At 46.8% G+C, this 24813-nt stretch overlaps 2 protein-coding genes across 2 annotated transcripts; both read right to left on the bottom strand.

Moving 5' to 3' along the window:
• Positions 1 to 7269: 7269 nt before the first annotated feature.
• On the bottom strand, positions 7270 to 13663 carry LOC778411 (histone-binding protein MSI1 homolog). The gene is made up of 6 exons (XM_044526863.1): positions 13215 to 13663; positions 9790 to 10116; positions 8702 to 8854; positions 7970 to 8094; positions 7750 to 7845; positions 7270 to 7672 (listed from the first exon to the last, which is right to left on the bottom strand). The coding sequence occupies exons 1-6, from the start codon at positions 13569 to 13571 to the stop codon at positions 7444 to 7446; spliced, it is 1287 nt and encodes a 428-aa protein (XP_044382798.1). The 5' UTR covers positions 13572 to 13663; the 3' UTR covers positions 7270 to 7443.
• A 4600-nt stretch (positions 13664 to 18263) lies between these two features.
• Positions 18264 to 23340, bottom strand: LOC123104923 (kxDL motif-containing protein 1). Its single transcript, XM_044526862.1, has 3 exons — positions 23005 to 23340; positions 18904 to 19056; positions 18264 to 18719 (listed from the first exon to the last, which is right to left on the bottom strand). Exons 1-3 carry the CDS (start codon positions 23124 to 23126, stop codon positions 18614 to 18616), a joined length of 381 nt encoding a protein of 126 aa, XP_044382797.1. The 5' UTR covers positions 23127 to 23340; the 3' UTR covers positions 18264 to 18613.
• Positions 23341 to 24813: the final 1473 nt, after the last annotated feature.

The raw sequence follows: 24813 nt of genomic DNA, 5'->3' as shown, positions 1-24813 counted from the left end.
TCGAAACAAACAATAGGCCCAGGGCAACATCTGGCCCGGATGTTGCTCCAAAGTGTTCCTATGGGCTGACCTAACACAACCGGGTGGGGAGGTCCACTGGTCAAAGTCCGTCCGTGCAAAGTCAAAGTGCTAGATCCCGTGGTCAAACGCTACAGGGTTAGGCGGGACGGGGGCACTGGGGGGTAGTAATGCCACCGGAGCGTCGCACCGGGCCCTCATACATGCGGGGTGGTGTGGTGGCATGTCCGAAGAGGCGGGACGCGTCTCCGGTGTGTGGCCCCCCCTCACGGACGGCGATGAGACGGTAGTAGACGTTCTGCGGTAAAGATACGGCGTCAATATTACTAAATACTCGGAGCGCGATAAAATTATGAGTTTTTTTGCACGACGTGGGCACATGTGCTATAGGAACGATGGTATTTTTTTCATAATTTTTGGTGATGGAGAAGTATCCGAAAAATTCCCTCTACGTGGATTGCCCTTCGCGCGTCTACGGCTGTGGCCGGCGGCCTCCGGGGGCTAGCATGCCGCCAAATCTTGCGTAGGCGGCCTCTCACAAGTATGGAAATGTTGTGGCGGTTGCAAACGTCCGGCACGCGTGTCCGGGGTGTGCCCCCCCTCACAGACGGCGCCGCCGCCGGCACCTGGAGGGGGGAAACGGACGCGTGGGGTCTACACGGAGGGGATCTTGCTGTGGGTCTGGACCGGATGTTGCTCCAAAGTGTTCCTATGGGCTGACCTAACACAACCGGGTGGGGAGGTCCACTGGTCAAAGCCCGTCCGTGCAAAGTCAAAGGGCTAGATCCCGTGGTCAAACGCTACAGGGTTAGGCGGGACGGGGGCACTGGGGGGGTAGCAATGCCACCGGAGCGTCGCACCGGGCCCTCATACATGCGGGGTGGTGTGGTGGCATGTCCGAAGAGGCAGGACGCGTCTCCGGTGCGTGGCCCCCCCTCACGGACGGCGATGACACGGCAAGAGTGGGAGGACCTCATGTTCTATATCTTGCACAACATCAAGGAAGTTGAGGAAGTGTGGATGAGGTAATACCACTACACCATTCCTTTATGTCTTCCACATCATCATGTTTCATGTTCACTTAGTCCCGGTCTAACACCGCTTATCTTTTTTAGTGATTTCGTTCAAGAGGAATGGACGGGAGTGAATCCTCCTACTGAGGCGGAGGCACTTACTCTTCTCTGTCATGGAAACCCTGGACGTAAAAGTTTTGTTGCTTGGTTCATGGAGAAAGTAATTTTCCACACTCCCCTATTAAATACCTACTTCAACATTTATTAGTTAACCGAACTAATGCACGCAACAATTTCCATTATACTTGTAGGGAAAAGATCCCAACATATCTATGGATGATGAATTGAGATGGGTTTCCATGGGTTTTGACCCTGCCGTCATGACATGTAAAAAGTATGATGTGAATGGGTATCGCTTCCATACAGAGGAGCACCAAAACAGCCGCCCCGATCCCAAAACTATAAATACTGGAGTGTACACCCCCAGTCAAAATTCAGTAGACTACTACGGAAGGGTACAAAGTATATACGAGGTTAAATTCCGCCAGGGGCGTGAGACCCTAAGTCTGCCTGTGTTCAAATGCCGATGGTTCGATCCGCGGGAGGGGGTAAAACATACGCCTTCCATTGGTTTGGTCGAAGTTAAACCATCAACCGTCTATGCCGGAGCCGATCTCTTCATTGCGGCTACCCAAGCTACACAAGTATATTATCTGCCTTACCCATGCCAGAAAGTGTATCTAAAGGGTTGGGAAGTTGTGTTCAAGGTGTCGCCACATGGTAAGCTACCAGACCCGAATGAAGACGATTACTACAACATTAACCCCATGACATACGAGGGAGTGTTCTATCAAGAGCAACCTGATGATGATGATGATGTGGTTAAAAACGATGACGCTAGACCATTGGGTGATGATGATGTGGACCCAAACGTCGACGATGCACGGAATGATGGTGAGACCATTGTCAATGAAAATGACATACTTATGCTAGAAAAGTTAAACGAAGACGCTGACAACGAGGAAGAGCCTCCACCTACGTCGGACAACGAAGATGATATGATTGATAGTGATGATGAGACGGACCGAGAAAGAGGTTACAACAGTGATGATTCATATGGGTTCTAGCAGATGTACGTTTCAAGTATTTTTTTCTATAGTTTAGGAATATGCCTTTTTATGCATTTTTATTAATGTGTTTATTATCATGCCTTTTCCTTCATTTCATTAATTTACTAATTGCTTTTTCTCTTTTCAATGCAGGTTCTTGGAACATGGGCAAGGGGAAGGCCGACGGCGTGGGTTTCCTACGCAAGGTCGTCGGCCTGCCTAGTCGGAGTGGTCGAGCACGTAATCCTCCCCCTCGGCTACTTGACGATGACTCCTCATAGGAAGGTCGAGGGAGAGGTGCCCCTAGAGGAGGAGGGGGCGGGGGGAGAGCCACTACAGGGGGTTGCGGCCAGAAAGAGTGCACCCTCACCGACTTAGGGGTGTTTTCTTCGAGGCCCTCCTCTAGTGAGGTACCCTCCTCTAGTGAGGTACACTCTAGGGAGGAGGAGGAGGAGGAGGTGGTGGTGGAGGAGGTGGAGGAGGAGGCAGGCGAGGAGGAGGAGGAAGAGGAGGAGGAGGTTGGGGAGGAGGTTGGGGAGGGGGAGGCAGGCGAGGAGGAGGGTGGTGGCGGGATGATGGTGGTGACGGGAAGGGGGTTGACAAGAAGGGGTGGCTGCATGGTAACGCAAAGCTACCAAAGCAGGTTCCGGCTACTGAGGAGCAGAAGTGGCTCATTGAGCCCACGGGAAAAGAGTAAGTGGTTCATTATTTTGCTTGTCACATGCTTATTCCGGTTGTTATTTATTTTGCTTGTCACATGCTATAGTTCATTCTTTTGCAGCAATTGGATATATTCTAAAGGGGTCCGTATTCCCAACGGCCTCATCACCGTCTTGCTGAAGTTATACTGGCCGGGGTTGTACTGTCCGGATCCAGTCAGGCAGCCGGCTCGTCGGGTTTTGGCCATGAGCTGGGACCACTGGGAAGCGGCCCGCCACGCGGACCATGAGACCCATGCCAAGGCCGTGATCACTACTTTCTGGGTGAGTTCTCTTCAGAAGAACAAGTCCATTCTAGTTTCATGAAAATGATTTAACTCATGGCTTCTTCCATTCTTGTTTCATGCATGATTGTAGAAATTCTATCAAGTTCTTCCGGAGCACAGGGCTAGAGCGGACCAGATCGTGCTGCGCCAATGCAAGAAGAAGGCCCGCCAGATGCAGTACGAGGTGCGCTATGTGGCCATCTCCACATACTACCACGACTATCTTGGTGTGAAGATGACCAAGGAAGAAGCGCGGAGGATGGGCATTACCTTGGAGAGGCCCGAGTTCTTGGCGGTAAGTATAAAAGATTTTTCATTATGCTTTCATATATTATGCTTTCATTACCTTGTGGTACATTATGCTTTATGCTTTATGCTTCCATAACATCAATTTGGACACACCTACATGCCATTATGCTTTTATTATGTAGGTGTGTCCAAATTGGTGTTATGGAAAAGACGAGTCCTGGGCGGCATTGGTGGATCTTTGGTGTGATGAGGCTGGAGCCTGGGCGGCTATGAGAACCAAAAATAAGGCTAACCGAGGGACGGAGGGAGTACATGCTCAGGGAAACCGAAACCACTATCTCCACAAGGCAGTTAATGTATGACTAACCCCATTAAACATTCTTCTTCTTCTATTTACCATCACTTTCTTATGTATGACTAACCTCTGTTTGGTGGTGCAGGAGGAGAAACTGAAGCGGCCGCTCTCACACATGTAGGCGTGGGAGATCGCCCATACGCGGAAGGACCCCAAGCCTGGTGAGCCCAAGTACTACGGCAAGAAGACCGCAGGGAGGAAGAAGGCCTACTCCGAAGCGTATCTGAAGTTACATCCTGACACACCTGACCCCATTGCGGCGCCTCTGGACGACATGGCGGTGGTGAGGATGGGGCCCAAGGAGCACGGTCAGGAGGCGGTTCTCGATGCTGTGATCACTCCTAGTATCTCCTACACACAGCTTCGTCGGATCGACCCGAGCCTGAGCCAGCGCACGAGCCAGCCAGTGACCAGTACACAGTCCCTCTTTCAGGAGCAACAATCTGTAAGTATTTTCCCTCTTATCTTCATTGCTCACTTCATTTTCCACATTTAGTAGTTTTATGAGTTCCATCATGTCATACCGTAGGCCTACCTGGAGTACACACGCCAGGAGACCATGGCGTGGCATCAGAGGCTTTATGAACACCAAGTGCAGAGGGATAGCCAGATGCAGCAGGCTTTTCAGGATATGGCGGCCGGCAGGTGTCCTCAGTTCCCTCCAGCACAATGCCCTCCAGCACAACCAATGCTGATGAGCTTTGAGGAGTTTGTGGCACAGAACGCTGGCCCCTCGCCGGTTAGTTCATCCCTAATCTATTCACCCAAAGCATGTCATGCCTTTCAACACAGTCATATATCCCGTGCATATGTCTTTTCAACATCCAGGGAACAGGTGGATCTACCGTTAGCGGTGGTCTTCGCAGCACTCCGAAGACACGGAGCCCGACCACTCCAATCCACGGAGGCGGAGGCGGAGGTGGAGGCGGTCTTGGCGGTAGCGCTGCCGCTAGCAGTGACGACCTGGGCTTCGGCGGTCTTGGCGGTGACGACCTCTATGGTGCTCGACGTCCTGGCGCTTAAGCCTTTGGGTCACATTGTGGCGGTCTTGGTGGTGATGATACTTATATGTTTATGCTTTGCGATGCTTCTTATGATGTGTGATGATGAATTTGTTGTGTGATGCTACTGGGCCAGCTGTTATGTGTTGCATATATTTATTGTGTGATGTTGTATATATTCAAATGAATTGAGCTGAAACAAAACAGAAAAAAGAAAAAAAACAGACAGAAACTATGCCGACGGCTAGGCCGTCGGCATAGAGCTGCCGTGAGCTCCCAGTGGCTGCCACGTGGCAGGTCTATGCCGACGGCATAGTTTCAAACTAAGCCGACGGCTAGGCCGTCGACATAGGCCTGCTCCAGGAGCTCCCAGTGGCTGCCACGTGGTAGGTCTATGCCGACGGCTAGACCGTCGGCATAGTTTCAAACTAAGCCGACAGCTAGGCCGTCGGCATAGACCCGCCCCAGGGGTGACGCCTGCTCGCCACGTGGCACGTCTATGCTGACGGCCTAGCCGTCGGCTTAGTTTGAAACTATGCCGACGGCCTAGCCGTCGGCTTAGTTTGAAACTATGCCGACGGCCTAGCCGTCGGCTTAGTTTGCCACGTGTCGAGCACGCGTTGGTCAACACTTGACGGCGGCCGCCATTAGACGATAACGTTGCCGACGGCCAGGGCCGTCGGCATAGATGTACGAACACCGTCGGGATAGGTCCTATGCCGACGGCCTTTCTATGCCGACGGCCTTCCTGGCTATGCCGACGGATATGTTGCCAGCGGTCCTATGCCGACGGGGGCCGTCGGCATAGGCCTGTCCCGACGGCCATTCAAGGCTATGTCGACGGCCCTGGCCGTTGGCATAGGGTGCGATTCCGGTAGTGACTACCCACTAATCAGCAAGGGCTAGTCGAAACAAATAATCACGTTTAGATACTACGAACGATAGTCCAAGCAAGCTCTTTTTTCCTGGTCTGATCGATCGGCCGGCCGGCTTGAGCAACTGAAGACAGAGATGGCGACAGTGGGCTCCTTTTCTTTGTGCTGAAACTCGGGTGCATGCACATGCAGCTGGCTTTAAATTAATGCTATTGCGAACGAATTAACAAACCCGGGAGTGGTTGAAGCTGCTAGGCGCCGCTCGGACATGGAGATCTCTCCCCGGAATCGGATATATCGCCGGTGCGGTGGTTGCTCCGTTCCTTCCTCCGAGCTTTCCTCGGCCCGTCAACACGTCCACACGCACGCAAAAGAAACAACAATAGACAGACGGCGCACACGTGCAACTGAATTTTAAACGTTAAGCTAAGATAAAGCCAGCTCTTTGTCCAACTGGCATTGTCACCCATGCTACATAAAGCGCCCAGCCGGCGCCGCCAGGAAAGCTAAACCGGCCGGCCAAGAAGAGTATACTTTACCCATGCCTAACGTGTCCACAATCTTCTCAATTTACGCTCCTTCGCACAATCGGTATCTGTAAGGCATGTTTGTTCTTTCTTCTTATTTCCGCCGGTGTGTGGCAACTTCGTATTGACAAATATTCAGTAAACTGTGTTTATCGCGAGAACTCTGTAACGAAAAGCGAATGGAGAATGCACCAAACACGGATGATACACACTGCACGAATATTCAGATTTGGATTAAAATGCTGGTAAAATGAATTGTAGTAATTTGGTTACCAGTAACCACACCGTAGTGGAATGTCCTTGCTCCATGATAGGTACAGAAAGTATCTCACCTCATATATATATATATCCATCTAGGGTAGAAAGAGAAGCACGACAGAGATGCCCCAGTTTAGTTGATAGTTTGGAATTGCTTATCACGCTTACCACGCGATATGCCCCAGTTTAGTTATACTAGTAGATGATACTCTCTCCGTCCAAAAATTGTCTCAACCTTTATGGACGGGACGGGGGGAGTATTACGTATCTCCTAGAGCGCCCACCAATTGGATTGATGATGATGACGATATCTGCTATACTGCTACTCCGTACGACGGTATAGGGAGCTTGATGATATGAGATGTATCCACAACTGTCGTTGAGAATGAGAAGACGGGTACGAGACACGTATGCGGCCAGCCAATGTCAACGAGTGCGCTGTGCATTGAACGGCTTCCTGAACAGATATTCTGGTTGGAGCGTCAACGAATGCACTGTGCCACCGCCCCTGATGATAATGGTTGTGCTGGTGAGGTCACAAGGCAAAAAGGAAAATGTGCACGCTTGGGCACACCCTGCCCTCATAATAGTTTCAGAGTACCAATCCATGAACAAACATCAACGTGTTGGACCTGCATCTCTACACAACGACTCAATGCGGATGCGTTATGCAAACATTGTTCTGAAAGTAACACTAGACCCCCGTCGTCAAAACAACATCTTGAATTACCCTGACCTGTTTTGCAACAAAAAGGAAATCTGCAATTCAAAAAACATTTTCAAAAAAGATATCTTTGCAGCCTTGCCCTTGCCCAACTTACTAACGTAGACATCTAACGGTATAATCCCCAGGACTCACGATATGGCGAAACAGGTAAATGCATCAACTACAACGACAGGTAGTCTAATTGGTATGTACTATGCTGGAAGTGCCGAGTACAACGCACATACAAATCCAACCAAAACAACATGTTCAATCACAGAAGGTTACCTAAAATCGACAAAGCTAAGGTATTATCTTGCCTCCATTCTGGTGTCCTACCATTAGGGGTCTCATGAAGCCTTTGCCGGCTCATCACTCGGAAGATCATCCTCGTCATGGTAGATGTTCTCCGCCATCTGCCATATCTGAAGGATGTTGTCTTCAGCAACGCTTGCAAGCACCCAGTCCTCACACGGGTTCCAGGAGAAGTCAGAGATTTTGCTTGTGTGGCCTCCATGAATGAACAAGAGCTCAGGAGGGCCGTCCTCCGCGTCCTCTGGTGTTTGCTCCTGATCAATTCTGTCAACACAAACATCATTCACATCAAGAGGGAAGTGAATTAACGAAAAAAATCTGAAAGCTGGACGGCTGTTTACCTGCTTAGATCCCAAACCATCAGCCTCCTTCCCAGACAACAAGATGCAAGTATAGTTTCATTCTTTGGGCTCCATCCAACTTGAAATACTTCCTCTCTGATCACACAATCAAATTCAGATTCAAGATCAATAATAACAAACATATACTCATTTCCTTCTAAGCTAAAAATAGGATGGATGGAACTTCGAACAGAAAAGTGATGGTAAAACTGAAGCATACTTGTGACAGTCAAAAGTGTGCAGCGAAGTATCAATCTTCCGAAGATCAAATAATTTGACAGTCTTGTCGGTTGAAACAGTTGCAACAACCCATTCATTGAAAGGATTGAAAGCCAGGCAATTCACCTATAAATGTGACATAAGGAAACAAAGTGGAAAGTGTAAGAACATATTTCCTCATACAAACAACAGAAACAAAGGCAATTGGTTCTTCCAGAAGAATAATATAGGGAAAGCAAGGTGTGCCCAGTGATAACAGCCTCTGAAAAGAAATCATGCACGAGTAGAAACTACTAGAGTGACATGACTATATGAGTATTCATAAAATTGCTACCAGATGCCATCTTTCTTTTCTGGATACAGCAATTGAGGTTTTCAAGTGAAACAGTTCGTGCAGCTGGATAAATAGATTGTATTTTTCCTCCGATCACTACAGCATTCAAAATGAGATAATTTAGGATGTCCTCGGCTAATTTGTTTACAACAAATACTTGAAGAGAGGGATTCTAGAACAATGAATATTGTTAACACCCCATATGTTATCGTTATACAAATATGCTACTCTGTTTTGTATCCTGAACCACCATGGCTGCGTCAGCTTCAGGGGTAAGAACCAATAAACAGATTAACAAGATATCTAACCATGACATTGTATTCTTAGAGTCCCATAATGCTAATAGTATAGTATTAAACCAATAGTAAGTAGAGACTTGAGGCTCCCAAAGAAACCTACCTCACCCTGGTGTGCCACCACAGACTGTACAGGCTTGGTAGGCGCAGGAGTACGCATATCCCAAATTAGGAGATGATGATCATCACCAACTGAGCCGAATAAGTATTCATGCCTCAAATGCCAAGCAACATCTTCAACGACGCCATCATGAAACTAAACAGAACAGAACCAAAAAAATATCGTGTTAAGCCACTAACAGATGTGCTGGTCACATGAAAAATATCAGTTGAATAATCATACAAGTGAAACTTCCATGTTTTTGCTATAGTACAACTAGGAAAGTTATTGGTCCAATGTACTGGGGACAATGTCAATTGACTGAAAATACACATGGTGCTAAGAGTTCTTTTTTCATTGGCAGCTTGGTCGGGAAGAAAATCAGACCCCGTTATTTTCCTAAAAGGTGAAGTTGAGTATTGTTACTGTGTAGCACTGATTTTTTTTATGGCCCTGCATTCTGCAAAGCAGAAGTTCAAGCAAGAATTGACCTCAGCTTCAAAACAAAATCGGCACAGATACCAGATCAGTAATCTCAGTTGTTCACATATTCAACACACGGAGCATTAAACAGTATAATTGTTCTCACTTACGATGCTTAACTGACTATGGGCCATGTCATGAGGCACCAACAGCTAGAGAACCAAAAGGATGGAATTGACAGTCTTAGATTAATAGCACTGCCAGAGCTGCCATGTCTGAGTGTGAAATACAGACTATAATTCTATTCTTCAGGATAACACAGCAAAACCTGCTGACATGGACGGTGCATCACCCAAAATTACCCATGAAAGCTGCTGTTAGATCTAATGTGAATGGTTTCAACTAGGAGGGTGTCAATTAAGAAGTGTCATAGTTAGGCTGCAGATAGACTTTTTCGTCATGTATACCATAATCTTCACAAAAAAACATCAGGAATATATTATGTATATTATTTCTCCAAGGATGAATACCAGATATGACTAGCACACAAACACATTCAGAGAAAAATGCTATCAGAATGGCATGTCATGAGGAAAGCTTTAACCAATGGTACAAACAAAGCTCTATGTGTTAATGCGCTCAAATGGAAAAAGGATCATGAGCCATACCTTAAAAATCTGGTATGCGTCGAGAGTTTTATTTTTACCATTTGCTGTGATGTCCCATAAGCAGATTTGAGCATCATCCGATCCACTCAGCAAATGACCCTCTTTAAAGATACTCCAAGACAGGCCATATCCTTCAGAGTTGTGTCCCTTCAGCCGTAAATCAGGATTGCACGCACCATCTAGTGGAGGCTTTGATGGGTGCTTGCTATAATCAAAGACATACACTTCTGCACTGACTGTCTTGGTAGCAATAATAAATGAATTTTGGGGCATATATCGAGCTCGATTGACTTCTCCATCATGATTTATCTGTTGAACTATTTGCACCTACAAGACAGAAAAAAATGCCCCACAAATGTGATTTTTGGCACCATCAAAATCCAAATAAATAGCAAGGGTACATGGCATATTATCTATATGCACTAAAAGTTTGTTCACCAAAACAACTCTTCTAGAGGCATACAAGTATACCCCAGGTTATCTATTTTTTCTAACAATGGCATAAGTGCAAGCCATGTGTCTTGACATATTTGAAGGTCTGGTCAACCTTGCAAATCATCAATACTATATATTTGTCTAATGAGTTTGACTGTCACATTACTTTACATTCCAGGTACAATCAATAACTACTGCTTTGTTAATCAAATAGACAACAACTCAAAGGCACATCCAAACATTGGTATGTGTGAAAATGACACCTGAATTCAACAGAAGGATTTATATTCCAACTTCCATCTATATCACAGAATGATGCTATTATTATATGGGTCCAAAAGCAACACTACTGTTAGAATGATTCAAAATCAATTGGTTGCGACCTTTTACATGGCAGCATGAATTGAGGACTCATACTAGTAAGCAAGAGATGGAGTTAAAGTAACAGACGTGTGACAAGAAAGCACAAACATCTCAATCACAAAAACATGCATCTAGCAATTTTGAGCTCCATGACTGGGCTAAGGTACATAATATAATTACAGAAATGGCGTTAATCTACTAGGGTACCTCAATGAAAAGAAGTTAAATTAACAGTCTAACACAATAGATCAAAGCAATTAACCAAATCCCATATATATTCAACAAATGGATCAAACATAAAACAGACAGTAGGTCAACTGTTATCCAGGTATGTCAACAGAAATGAGAGATTCATGGAAAACAAGAAAATTCTACATGAACAAGTGGAAATGCTAAGCAGACATTAAAGATATCATCAGACATCCCAAGTTTTCTCAATGGCACACAAGCAATGAAAGAAAATCATAAATGATTCTCCTTTTTTTGCAGGAGAATCATAAATGATTCAACTCAAGATACGAACAGAGATTTCTCACATCCTAAATCACAGAAAGTATTCAGTTTTGAATAAACAGAATACAATTGCAAGAACAAATTGCAGGCTAATCATAATAGAGCAATAGTTCCTATTATGATCTACACATCTGCATGATCCACCAAACTGCTGGTTCTGTAACTTATAGATTCACCCAAATACCTTCAATCTCATTAGAAACAGCTGAAATGGCCATGGGCAAAGAATTTCAGACAATAACTAACTCAGTATGCATAGGTTACCAACGATAAGAGTATAAGACTCGTACAGAAGTGCAGTAGTCCTCACAGGAGCCCACTACTCTTCACCAAAATCACCCAACCTGATAAAGTACCCAAACAAGTTCTCAAATATAAAAAAAATCTAAAATCTAGATGTGATCAGATCCCTAATCTGACAGAACAATTCATCTCAAATCACTACTGGGCATGCAATGCCTGATGGGCCACAATAAAACAAATCGCCCAGAACTTCTCACGGTATCTCAAATCAGTACCACAACCAACCAGAAAACTGTTACCAAAGAATCAGCAAAGGGAACCGTAACTCAAACCAGTGAGTCGGCCACAAACTATAAACTCCATTAGTTCATAGATAACATCATAAGCAAGTACTCCCTCCGTCCCAAAATTATTGTCTTAGATTTGTCTAAATACAGATGTATCAAGTCACGTTTTAGTATTAGATACATCCCTATCTAGACAAATCTAAGACAGGAATTTTGGGACGGAGGGAGTACAAGAGAAGACTATTAACTTGTTGGATCCTGAATGAATCTGACTATCGTCATCGTCCGATTTGGCCATGGCATCCTCAGGAGGTAGATGGACCATGGGCAATTGTGAAATAATTGGGATTGCCTACGGGTGCGCGTGTGCCAAACAACACTTTTTGGACATACAGACAGTATCTAGGGAGCCACTGCACAGTGAGCGACAGCCACTCTAACACATGTGTGATGATGAGATCACATAGAAGTGGCGCATCGCATTACGCTTTGAAATCACGAATTCCACCATGATCTGTTTATTCTTCATATACTCATCCTCATGAAGCTGTACCTCCTCTGCATGAAATTCCTCCTCAAGGAACTCTTGCTCCTCCTCTATTCCCACGGACTTCTCCTGTCCTTTCTCTCATCCATCCTGCGTGTTGAAGTAGGGGATTGGGATTCTAGGGTTTGGATCTAGGGGGGTTGGTGGGGGTTATGGTGTGGAGGAGATCAAGGTTTTACTGGTTGGTTGAGAATCATATCTGGGCTCGGCAAATTTGAGAAGTATGATCAAAGCCCAAGGCTGGAGGGGATTTCTGACTTCATTCTGCCAGTGAGCTAACATATTGCCAAGATAAGGTCAATAAGGCCCAGTTAAAGAGGTAGGCATTTGCTCTGTTTGGGCCAGGTTCAACTGCATTATATTTTACAACTGTAAAAGCACACATTGTTGCTTCAGCTGACACTTACAAAAAGACAAAGCAAATGACTTATAGCTGCACTTCCTATCACTGACATGTGAAATTGTGTTGCTAAACCAGCAAAGATTAAGCGATTTCAACTGCAAGATCTAGACCTGTAGTCTGCACCATTGCAATGTGACATTCCTAGAAGAATACAGTTACAGAACATAAGCAATTTTAGTTGAGTACCCAAGTACCCACGATACAACCCCACTACCTTCATCTGAAACGCCTGTTGCTAATCAATAAGCCAAGACATTAATTAACGCAACACACAAACCACCAAACCCCTTTGAGACCCTGAAACCCCACGAGATGCGCCCCGCACTATCCTGGATATCCGAGTCCATAATTCAAAGTACAACTAGCTACAGGAACAGGCCAGCATAAATCCCGTCCCTCCTCCCAAAATTACCATTACCCTCGCCAATAAACTACCAATACACGCTCGATTACCACACAGCTAACACGAACCCTAACTAACCCCACGAGCAAAGTGGATCAGCCCGGAACAGAATTGCACGAGCCCACAGCACAGCTCAGCACAGCAACACCGGTAATTAATTACCCATAAACGGCAGAGGATGCGAGATTGAGGGAGGGGGAGGGGGAGGAGGGCGGGCGCGAAGCATCGAACCTTGCCGGATGCGGCCCCGAAGCCGCCGATGTCGGCGTGGTCGTCGTCGTAGTGGCGCGCGTCGGCCTCGGCGTCGTCGAGGGGGAGCTGGACCTGGGCGAGCATGAGGTAGTTGGGCTCGTTGTCGGAGGTGTGGGTCCCGAGCACCATCTTCTGCACGGAGTGGTCCTTGCCGGCGGGCTCGGTGCGGTCGGGCAGCCACTGCACGGTGAGCGAGGGCCATTCGAGCGCGTGGGTGATGACGAGGTCGTAGAGGAAGGGCGTGTTCTTCTTCCAGATCTTGTACTCCTCGTTGATCAGCCGCTCCTCCACCTCGGCGCGGAACTCCTCCTCGTCCCCGCCGCCGGCCTTCGGCATCGCCGTCGCCCCGCTAGGGTTAGGGTTTGGCTTTGGGCGGGGGGTTTGGGGCGGGGCGAGGGGGGAAATGGCGGGAGGCTGATGGGGGAGGGGGGGTGGGGTGGGGTGGGGAGCGGGACGGGGGAGAGAGACTGGTGGGGGCTGCGCTGCGGTGCGGAGCGGAGGGGGAAGAATAAAAAGAGCGGAGCCGAGAGAGGTCTCGAGCTGTCAAAACGAAGGGGTTTACACGCAAGTTTGGGCCTCATTGCTTCAGCGGAGGCCCAGGCCCCGCTCTGAGGTGTTTGGAGGCGTTGGACCCACATGTCAGCCAGAGTGGAAGGTGTGAGCAGTGGAGTAAATGTGGAACGATGCTGAGTAAGCAGATTACAGCTATACCGAGGGAGCAATAAGTTCTTGGGAAACGTTTCACGCCAGGGCGCCGGCCGAAGCTTCGGCCGGTCGCTCGTGGCTCGCTGCGTTGTTGCGGGCCCAACTCCTTCCGGCATGCGTCATGCGGATCGCCTGTGGCCCATGCACCGGTCTTCATCCTTATCCCCTAGCACACGAGGACCGAGCCGCGGCCACATCTATCCCCCTTTTCTCGCCTCGTTTCTTTTTCTTCCCCGGCAGCTCGTCGTCATGGCCGCCGCCCGCAGTCTCCTCTTCCTCCTTCCCCGTCATTGTGCGACAGCTGCCATTCGGGAGACACGTGATTTGTGACCGGCTGCCTCCTTCCTCCATTCCGCCCTTCCGCCCAGCAAAGCTGCGGCCGGCCATGGCCGGAGCCTACCTCCCTCTTTTTTCTCCACGGCCATGGTGCTGCAACCATGGATGTGAGAAGCTCCAACCGGTGTCGGGGGAAGCTGTGACCAGCGCCGCATCTTGCTACAATCCATGACGGGAAGCTGGAATCGGAGGCGTGGCGAGCTACAGCCGACACGGCGAGCCAGTGGCACCTTGCTGGAACCGGCCAACACCTTTTGCTGGAACCAGCGTCTTTTTTGCTGCAACCAGCAAGGCCACATGTTGGAACCAGCTTTCAATTTTGCTGGAACCAGACCGCGCCCTCACCAATGACTTCAGTTTTTGCTGGAACCAGTGATTTTTTTGTTGGAACTAGCTAGTTCATTTGCTACATTGAATTTGTTTTGAGTTATGTGCTATGGATTTTTTGCTCCATCATTTTTTTTTGCTGGAACCGTTTCTTTTTTTGCTGGAACCTTCTTTAGATTTTGCTACAATCAAGAGGATGGTGTCTGCATCAATTCTTTTTCCAGAACCACTCTTGATTTTTTTGCTACTACCAGTTGTGTGTTTTGCTGGAACCATCGGCGATTTTTGTTACTACCATTTTCTAGGTTTTGCTAGGACAACAATTTTTTGTTACCACCATCTTATTTTCTTGCTGGAACTAGTGTCTTTTTTTGCTACCACCGGCTCGGCTGGCGAACGACGCTGTGGACCGCATTAGTTGCAACCAGAGTGACGGCAACACCGACGAGGACCGTTGTTTTGTGGCCGGCCCCGAGAAGGACCACCCATGGATGCAACTGGGAACGGGGGAGGCAACAAAAAAGCTGTTATGGGTCAACGGCCTATTTTCTTCTTTTGCGTTTTTGGCGGCGGCGAGCTTCAACGACGAGCATCGAGGGGCGAGGCAAACAAGCGAGGACGGACGCACACCGTGCGCGGGGTCCAGTGGAGGGGAGAGAGTTATCCCCGCCATGGATTTCCCCGTGTTGACCACATCGAAGACGAGGAGGGGAAGGAAGAAGATGTACGACTGTATTGAACGGTTGTGCTGTATCGGGCGGCTGGGGGCGGACCGGCCCAAAATTGGGCCAGTGCGCCGGCGCCAAGCAGCGCCCTAAGTTCTTTCCAGAAAAGCAGAAAGGAGAATCAAGAAAGATACAAAATCTAATAATATTTTCAGTTAAGGCAGCAATTGATTCCCCGCAAAAAAGGCAGCAATTGAAGACAATGCAAGCCGGCAGGAGAGGTTACCACTTTTATTGTAGTATTACACGCCATGTGCACGTCACGACAAAATTTCCTCTCTTCTAACAAACTCCCTTTATCCGGAATTACTTGTCACATAAGGATGCATTTGGTTAACGGGGTAACCACTCAAGGGACAGGGATAACCATATTTTATTGGATAGCAGTCGTTTGGTTTGTGGACGAGCTGGGATAAGATGGATAGGGAAAGCCAGATACTAGAAATATACCTCTAAAATCCGGCTCCGCTCACACGCAAAAATCTCACGGACATGCGCATCCACCCGCGCGCGAACAAAACATTTTCTCTCGTTGAGGCGCTGTCCTCCCAAAAGCAGTGCATGGGCTTCCGTGTACGTGGTGTGAGTGAGCTGTGCGTGCATGTGTGCCTCCGTGTACGTGATGTGAGTGAGGTGTGTGCATGGGCAGCCTATGGCGTGGTCGTTGTTGTACTCTGTACGCGGTCGCACTGATGTTGTACGTTGGGGGCTATACTACACGGACGACCGATATTACGGCTGTACGTTGGCGGCTATACTCTGTGTACGCGGGCGGCCGATGTTGTACCGCTTGTATGGTGTACGCGGCCAGCCGATGTTGTACTCCCTGTATACAGTGCAGGACTGATACGGTGTACATGGGCAGCCTACTGTGGCGTGGTGTACATGTGTGTGATGTGCGTGCGCGAGCTGCTTGGTGCCGGGAGTTGTGTATGCCTCAGTTGATGGAAGAGATAACATGACAAAAAAATATTTTAATTACAAAGTATAGAAAAATGCTTATCACAACCATGTTTCATCATTCGAACCAAACAGAAGATGGGCTAACATCACTCATCAACCAAACAGAAAAATGGCTATCCCTAGCCAACTGGATAGGGATACCCATAACCACCTTAACATCTTCCTCTAACCAAACACATCCTAAATGGTTGTATTTAGACGTATTTTAATTCTAAATACATTCATGTTCTATCCATTTTTGCGATAAGTAATTTTGCTCGGAAGGAGTATTATGTTAAGAGTACATAGCGTGTGCCCCTATTCGAGCGTAGAAAATGATAAATAGGTGGTCTTGCTTCTCCCGCATGCACCCTTCGCTCTTTGTTGATGTCTCGTACTCTTGTGAGCTTTAATACCTCTCATGGTCATTGTCTATAACCGCAACCCTTTGAAAAGTACATTGTTGTTAGTTCATTATAGTGTACACCCGAATATATCCTAATGGCCCTAACGAAAAGGAATTCAAAACAGGATCACTGTCTGTCTTGGTTTGCCTATCATTCACACATTGTATTACACGAGAGTTGACAGATCCACGACTTATCACATTGAAGTGAGGTCAGATTGCTTGGAAGTCATAGAGGCGATTTTGGATCCACTTGGGAGTAAATTGCACAAACCACCACATATGGGGCTAGGGTAAACATGTTGGTACCAAATTTAGGACAACTCACGAAGAGCCACCAACTTTGTGCCTAATGAGTAATAGAACACAATGGGCGTCGGTTGAGCTCGTGAAAACACCAAAAACGACACGTTGGGCCATTCAGGCGCATGGGTGATGATGAGGTCATAGAGGAAGGGTGTGTTCTTCCAGATCTTATACTCCTCATTGATCAACCGCTCCTCATCCTCGGCACGGACCTCCTCCCCGTTCTTGCCGCCGGCCTTCGGCATCGCCGTCTCCCCGATAGGGTTAAGGTTTGGTTTGGGTGGACTTTTGGGTTGGGGCAAGGGGGGAGGGGGTAGATCGAGGTAGGGCGAGGGTTGAGGGAGTGAATGGGCGTGATGGGGGAAGGAGAGATCGAGGGGGTGTTGTGGTGTGGTGTGGTGCGGCCCGGATGGGAGAGAATAAAAAGAGCGAGTCGAGAGAGGTCCCGAGCAATCAAAGCAAAGCGATTTATTGCCCAAATTGATATGCGCATTTGGGCCTCGCAGCTTGAACGGAGGCCCGAGCCCAAGTACAAGACATTGGACCCACATGTCAGCCAGGGTGGAAGGCATGAGCAGTGCAGTAAATGTGGAACGGACGGTTGTACTACGAGGTAAGCAAATTGCAACTATACAGAGGGAGCAGTAAGTTCTTTCTAGAAAAGCAGAAAAGAGAATCAAGAAAAATACAAAAAAAATAAGAATAGGGTAGCAATTGAAAACGGTGTGAATTGGCGTGAGCAATGTGCCACTTTTTTGTTGAGGGTACATAACTTGTTCGCGCCACGATAAAAGTCCCTCACTTCCGACATTTTTTAATGTTAATAAGGGTACACAGTGTCCACCCTATTCGAAGATAGGATACGACAAAATAGGTTGTCTTCCTTCTCCCGCCTTGCAATGTCTCTCACTCCCGTGAGCTCTACACCTCTTCCAGTCATTGTCTATAGCCACAAACCCTCATAATTTCCCCGCAAAGGAAAAAAAAAACTTAAGCTGAACTAAATACTTTGCAAGGAAAGATCTAATTTGCTATTATTCTGAAAAATACATCGTTGTTAGTTCATTATCGTATACTAGCCTAACTGGTTAGTTCATTATCGTATACTTCAGCCTAACTGCCCTAACGAAAAGGAATTCACAACAACCAGCCCTGCTTGACAATCAAATCAGATGCAACCATATGGAAGCGAGGTCAGATTGCTCGGAGGGCATAGCTGCCGTAATCATCGCGGAATGCTCCCAGCAAGCATTCAGATAGGCAATGCACATTGTGCTCGCGAAGCTAACGAGGTACCCAGATTACCATTTGTTTTCTGGCCATGTCACACTAGATCTTACAAACATGGAGCATATTGCAAATATAACCTTAAACCCTACAGCGACCATCCGAACAATTACGTGGTGTCCATCTCACATATACACAAGGAAAAGAAGCAAAAGGCATAAATCTACCAAGTCCAGTTATGTACACACGCCACAAAATGTGTATGCAGAAGCTTCTGGAAGAATAAATGCTGCAATTTTCAGCAAAACAAAGGATGAAGATAGCTTGTTGCTTCACTTCTCATGAAGAATGGATCTTCGCTGCAGATCTCGTCACTAACATGCTAAGTTTAGGTGATAAACTGACTATTCCAGAGGAGTTTCAAGATCTGGTCTTTGGTCCATGGTCTTTGCCATCGCGCCATCAGGGAAAGCGTCTGGATATGTTGTTGCTAACCTTGATTTCATGCTTCTACAATAACAGCATAAAAGACAAGTTAGCTGCGCCGGAGAACTACTATAGAGGTACAGTTCAAATAACACTCTTGGAGAAGAGAATCATCCCGTAGATAGACAAAACGGCACTAGAAAGTAATAGAATAGAGACTAAAAAGCAGCTGACACTTTAGAAGAAGAATAAGCACGCAAGAAGGTACCTCAGCTTCATGAAAATATGGTCAAGATCATCCTTCATCGACTTGAGAAGGCGAGCTTTGCTAGCAAGGTCACTGGACACCTCCGCAAAGCATTGCTCAGAATACTCGTTGAAATGTGTGAGAACTGCATTACTATCTTGCAATCGCCCCAGTCTGCAAAGTAGCAGTATGATGATCATTAGACCACAATTCCGAAAACTTCTACTGCCATGCAGTAGATACATGTCATTTAAGCATTCAGAATTACACAAGTCTAACAACGCAATTGATGCCAGCCTAAATGTTTCCTGAGCTAAAATGCCCTAAGTGAGAAGCACTCTCACCAAAAAAGGAAAACAAGAGTGCCACTACTAAGAGATGTTACTAATTACGTTACCATGGCACGAATTTTGCAGAAAGGGGGGAAGCAGGCTGGGTTGGCACCAAGGCCAAGCTTACCAGCATTTGTTGCATAAGAGTACCGACTAAACTTGGAAGCTCACATTTTTCCATAGGGCAAAGTGAGGGTCAGAAATATACCAATTTAATTAGACAAGACTTCAATTTACTTGGGAAATGAGGATATGGCTTGTTAGGCAAGTACAGATCAAATTTTGTGGTCCAAGTCAATCTTCCCTACAGAAGGGACAGCTTGTACCTGAGATGGATTACCCAAGTAATGAGAACAATCAATCAGTATTCAGTAAAGATCTCCCAGTCCCCAACCTTCCCTCCATTTCAACTCAGCAACATGGCTGGCATGTCGTTGGTCCTCGGGGCCATACCTCCAACCTTGTGAGGTCAATTGATCTTGGGGCCAGTACCAAGTTTAGCACGTCACAGGGTCAGGTCAGGCAGCCCACACTAAAGCATGGCGCGTGGAAAAGGGAAACTGAAATGTCACATGTCTATGGCCAAAAATGAAACGGACAGAAGTATTCTTTTCGTAATACCAGCAATATCCATTACTGAATGGACCTGACTGGTGAATAGCAGGTCTTATGGTTTGCCATTAGCACATTACTAATTTAGTGGATGACCGGTGACCCAGACCATGTTATCTTGGCATGAGGACAACGAAGCAAAATCAGGAACTTAAACCCCAAGTAATTGAGATGAGCAGTTGTGCTATGCTCCCTGCAATTCCCTAGAAGCTGTTGTTTTGGAGGCATGGGTGAAGTCCAACTTTCGAAACTGAAATACCGTTATCCTTTGAAATTTTTAGATTAGACAAATGAAAAATTATATGTGCAACTTTGTCTCAAGAAAGACTATGAAAAGACATAATGGTGTGGGTTTTAAAATATATTATAATAGAAATCAGTCGCCACAGTTACGCTTTGAACCATGCTGATGTACAAACGACAGTGTCGGAAAGTGGATGGAGTAGTCAAATTACCCAACTATCCCATTAAGGGAACAGCTCATACAACTCTATCAAGGAAATCAGACCAATAACAATCATTGGCGTACTAAGGATAAATCTATCATTTAATATTATGCATGCTTAATTGGAGAATAGAGTATACAGTGAATAAATCACTAGCGATATCTGCGTAGCGAGTATATCTGCCACGGCAAGATGCCATCTATGAAAGTCGAAAGCTGATATTTTATAGAAAGGAAAGTAGGAGTGTAAGAGGGAAAGTGGCACGTGCATTACCTGCGTGCTAACGAGAATTACTGCAATTAATTACAAGATCTAGGAACTATGACCACCCTATGCCTGTTGGGAGTCCAAAACTGTTGAGCCAATAGGGTACAGAGCATTGGTGGGTTCTGAGAAATTATATACGACTATGAAACATAATTTGACTCATTACACATGTAAGAATGAGAGCACTTAACTTTTTCGCAAGCTATGACCACTTCAAATTACATGCATTCCCTAAACAACATATACAAACCACATGGAATTGTCTACAAGTATAATAGAGTAAATTTTAAGGCCCTGCTTGGATTGGATGTAAATTTTGTGTGCTGCCCGGTATTCAGTTCAAACTTGAGCTAAATTGTGGGGAGCACATGGATTTTACACTCAATCCAAGCAGGGCCTAACATGTACTTGATTTTAAAAAATACTAACAGCACATTCTACAGCTGTTTTAGGTTGTCTAGAATCTCAGTGCAATCCTTTACAAATTATACAAACTCTTGTCTGAGAATCAAGGTTAGCGTAGGTGAACGCCACATTCATCGAATCAAAGCCGGATGGATGAAGTGGCGCCAAGCTTCTGGCATTCTCTGTGACAAGAGAGTGCCACAAAAGCTAAAAGGCAAGTTCTACAGGACGGCGGTTCGACCCGCAATGTTGTATGGCGCGGAGTGTTGGCCGACTAAAAGGCGACATGTTCAACAGTTAGGTGTGGCGGAGATGCGTATGTTGAGATGGATGTGTGGCCACACGAGGAAGGATCGAGTCCGGAATGATGATATACGAGATAGAGTTGGGGTAGCACCAATTGAGGAGAAGCTTGTCCAACATCGTTTGAGATGGTTTGGGCATATTCAGCGCAGGCCTCCAGAAGCTCCAGTGCATAGCGGACGGCTAAAGCGTGCGGAGAATGTCAAGAGAGGGCGGGGTCGACCGATTTTGACATGGGAGGAGTCCGTTAAGAGAGACCTGAAGGATTGGAGTATCGACAAAGAGCTAGCTATGGACAGGGGTGCGTGGAAGCTTGCTATCCATGTGCCTGAGCCATGAGTTGGTTGCGAGATCTTATGGGTTTCACCTCTAGCCTACCCCAACTTGTTTGGGACTAAAGGCTTTGTTGTTGTTGTTGTTGTTGTTGTAACCATTTCAGGGGCATCTGGACAGGGATGCACGGGTATATGGGTGTTTTGGATGCAAAGAGGAAAACAATCAAACAAATAGGCAAACAGTGGAGACAAAAACTGGATGAGGCAAAGGGACATCAACAGTTCTATTATCGAGATAATGTTGTACGCACATATAGTAGAAGCATAGCACTTGGAATTTTTATGAAACTTATAACCAGCCATATATTTGACGGCCCATCACTAAATGCGAGCATTTGGCTTAACTCTAAAAGCGATTTCTAGATTGAACTCATCAGTCATCACTAACAAATACCCAATTAGGAGGTAATAGGATGAAAAGAGGACAGAAATAAACAGTGGAACACTCAAAATGTGCACATGGCAAAGGGCCACCGATATGGTATGCTCATGTAAACAGTAGTACGGAACCATCACTAACAACCGCCTATACATTTACAAACCATCACTTAACAGCAGCAACTAGCTGAACTCCGTAAGCTCTTTCCACTCATCAGTCACTCCTAACAATGGTCCAATTAAGAGGTGGCAGGGGGCTCTTACTATCGGATAAACATGGATGCGGAAACAGTGGATGAGCCAAGAATTATAATTTAATGCGGCCAGATGAATCAAACTATTAGGGGCCAAAGTATGAGGCAATGAAAAGTTTATTTGATATTGTAAGGATTAACAGCACCATGTGCATGCACTTAAGAGGGCACGGAGTAGCCATGGCTCCTGCCAGTCTCCCCTGTCTCCGACCCTGTGCCGAAATGAAGGCTACCAGCAAACTCGATAACATCCCAGATTTCTATCCAAAATCCATTCACCAGTTAAAAAGCTTCACAACTTGTACAAGAATAAAAAGATCACGAAAACAAGTAATTATGTTGGAGGACACAGATTTTCCTTCTTCATGTCAACTTGTAAGAATATGTACTGTGAAATGTGAATGCCACCTAGAAATTCTAGCCACCGCTTGGTAAGATCTCCGGGCAGTCAGGCACAACCCGACTTTCAGGTTACTTCATATATCAAAGAGTACACCGAATTCACATCATCTACCATTGTTCAACCCAATTCGTACTCGGAAACTCTTGAAGGGAGGAATAAGTAGATCTCCCTACGGCTCTAAACCAAGCACCAGCACTGCAAGCACTCACAGGTGAGGCATACTACTGCAGACACAAACAACCTATGATACTCGCAAAAAAAAACTATCATAAAACTGGGATTTTACGAAATCTGTGGCAAAACTAGGGGCGGTATTCTCATGTGTCGGAGCAAATCGAAGTGAAATCAAATTACGAGCGAAGGCGTCGGAGACGGGGAATCGCTCACATGAGGTGCTGCGCCTGCTTGATGGATTCCACGTCCTCGGCGCTGACGAGCGACCTGAACTGCGCCGCCACCTCCGCGGCTGCCGCGGCGGTCTGCGGCGAAGCCCCCGGCGGCTTCTCCATGGCTCACCCCCCTCTTCCTCCCCCTCGTCGTGGGCTGGTACGGGGCGTCACGTGTGGCGGTGGCGAGGTTACGGGGCTGTAGGATCGGCTCTGACGCTGGCTACAGCGGCAGCCTTGTCGTCGGCGGCGAGGGCAGTGGACGGAGAGGCGTCTAGATCGGTGGAGACGGAGACGGAGTGAACGAATACGCCATCGACGTCGAACTGGGCCGGGTAAACAGGCCGTTAAGTTGATAGATTGTGTGGGCTTGTACGGTCCTATGCCTTTCGTGCCTCCTGAAATCCAGTTCTCAGTCATCATTGTTGGCAGGTATCAAGGTGGCATCCACGACTCCAGCCGTTAACCATCTTCTATTTACAGATGACAGCCTATTGCTTTTCAAGACTAGTGTGGAGGGTGCAAAGAAGGTATCAGACCTACTAACTTTCTATTGTAACACTTCCGGACAGAAAATAAACAATGCAAAGTCATCCATCTTCTTTAGGAAGGGTTGTCCTCAAACAATAAGGGACGGGGTGAAGGAAAAACTTCAGGTGCACAATGAGTCTCTCAGTGATCGTTACCTGGGTATGCCAACTGAGGTTGGACACTCAAAGAACGACACTTTCAAATATATGAGGGATAGAGTCTGGGAGAAAGTGAAAGGATGGATGGGCAAATTACTGTCGTGTGCTGGAAAGGAGGTGCTAATAAAAGCGGTGGCCCAGGCTATACCAGTCTATTCTATTTCCTGTTTCAGGCTTCCAAGAGGGCTGTGTGATAGTGTTACAACTATAATTCGACAGTTTTGGTGGGGAAGCAAAAGAGGCAGAAGGAAACCAGCATGGGTTGCATGGGATATAATGACTATGCCAAAATATATGGGAGGTATGGGATTTCGTGATCTGGAACTGTTCAACTTGTCTCTCTTGGCTAGGCAAGCATGGAGGATGATGGATGATCCGGAGTCGTTGAGTGCAAGAATTTTGAAGGTGATATACTTCCCAGATCAATCCCTTTTGGATGCAAAATTAGGCTCTCACCCCTCCCAAATCTGGAGAGGGATACTTGATGGAAGAGATGTAGTTGCTCAAGGAATTATTCGGCGCATAGGTGATGAACAAGAGACAGATATATGGAATCATAACTGGATCCCAAGAGAGAGTTTCAGGAGACCAATTGCTTCATTGGTACCGAATCCACCTCGACGTGTCTCAGAGCTCATAGAAACATCAACATCAACTTGGAAAGAAGAGCTGGTGCGGGCTGTCTTCACACCGTTCGATGCGGAAGCAATTGTAAAGATACCTTTATGTACTCGTAGGATCTCTGATTTTTGGGCTTGGAGTGAGGAGCCTCGGGGCCACTTTTGTTGGGGAACGTAGCAGAAAACAAAAAATTTTCCTACGGTTTCACCAAGATCCATCTATGAGTTCATCTAGCAACGAGTGATTGGATGCATCTACATACCTTTGTAGATCGCGAACGGAAGCGTTCAAAGAACGGGGATGATGTAGTCGAACACGACGTGATCCAAAACACCGCAGATCCTAGCACCGAACGGACGGCACCTCCGCGTTCAACACACGTACGGTCAGCGTAACGTCTCATTCTTCTTGATCCAGCAAGGGGAGAGGAGAGGTTGAGGAAGATGGCTCCAGCAACAGCACGACGGCGTGGTGGTGATGGAGCTGCAGTACTCCGGCAG

Source organism: Triticum aestivum, chromosome 5A (assembly GCF_018294505.1).
Source record: "Triticum aestivum cultivar Chinese Spring chromosome 5A, IWGSC CS RefSeq v2.1, whole genome shotgun sequence".
NCBI lineage: Eukaryota > Viridiplantae > Streptophyta > Magnoliopsida > Poales > Poaceae > Triticum > Triticum aestivum.
The sequence above is the reverse complement of the archived record's forward strand: the minus strand, read 5'-3'. Positions and strand labels throughout refer to the sequence as shown.

Coding starts and splice junctions, on each gene's coding strand:
- LOC778411 (XM_044526863.1), bottom strand. CDS start 13,571: ATGCCGAAGGCCGGCGGCGGGGACGAGGAGGAGTTCCGCGCCGAGGTG. Junction 8,855..9,789: donor ACGCATACCAGATTTTTAAG/GTATGGCTCATG, acceptor TGTTCTGTTTAG/TTTCATGATGGCGTCGTTGA. Junction 8,095..8,701: donor TGGTGGCACACCAGGGTGAG/GTAGGTTTCTTT, acceptor TCACATTTATAG/GTGAATTGCCTGGCTTTCAA.
- LOC123104923 (XM_044526862.1), bottom strand. CDS start 23,126: ATGGAGAAGCCGCCGGGGGCTTCGCCGCAGACCGCCGCGGCAGCCGCG. Junction 19,057..23,004: donor AAGCAGGCGCAGCACCTCAT/GTGAGCGATTCC, acceptor GCTACTTTGCAG/ACTGGGGCGATTGCAAGATA. Junction 18,720..18,903: donor CATATTTTCATGAAGCTGAG/GTACCTTCTTGC, acceptor CTGTTATTGTAG/AAGCATGAAATCAAGGTTAG.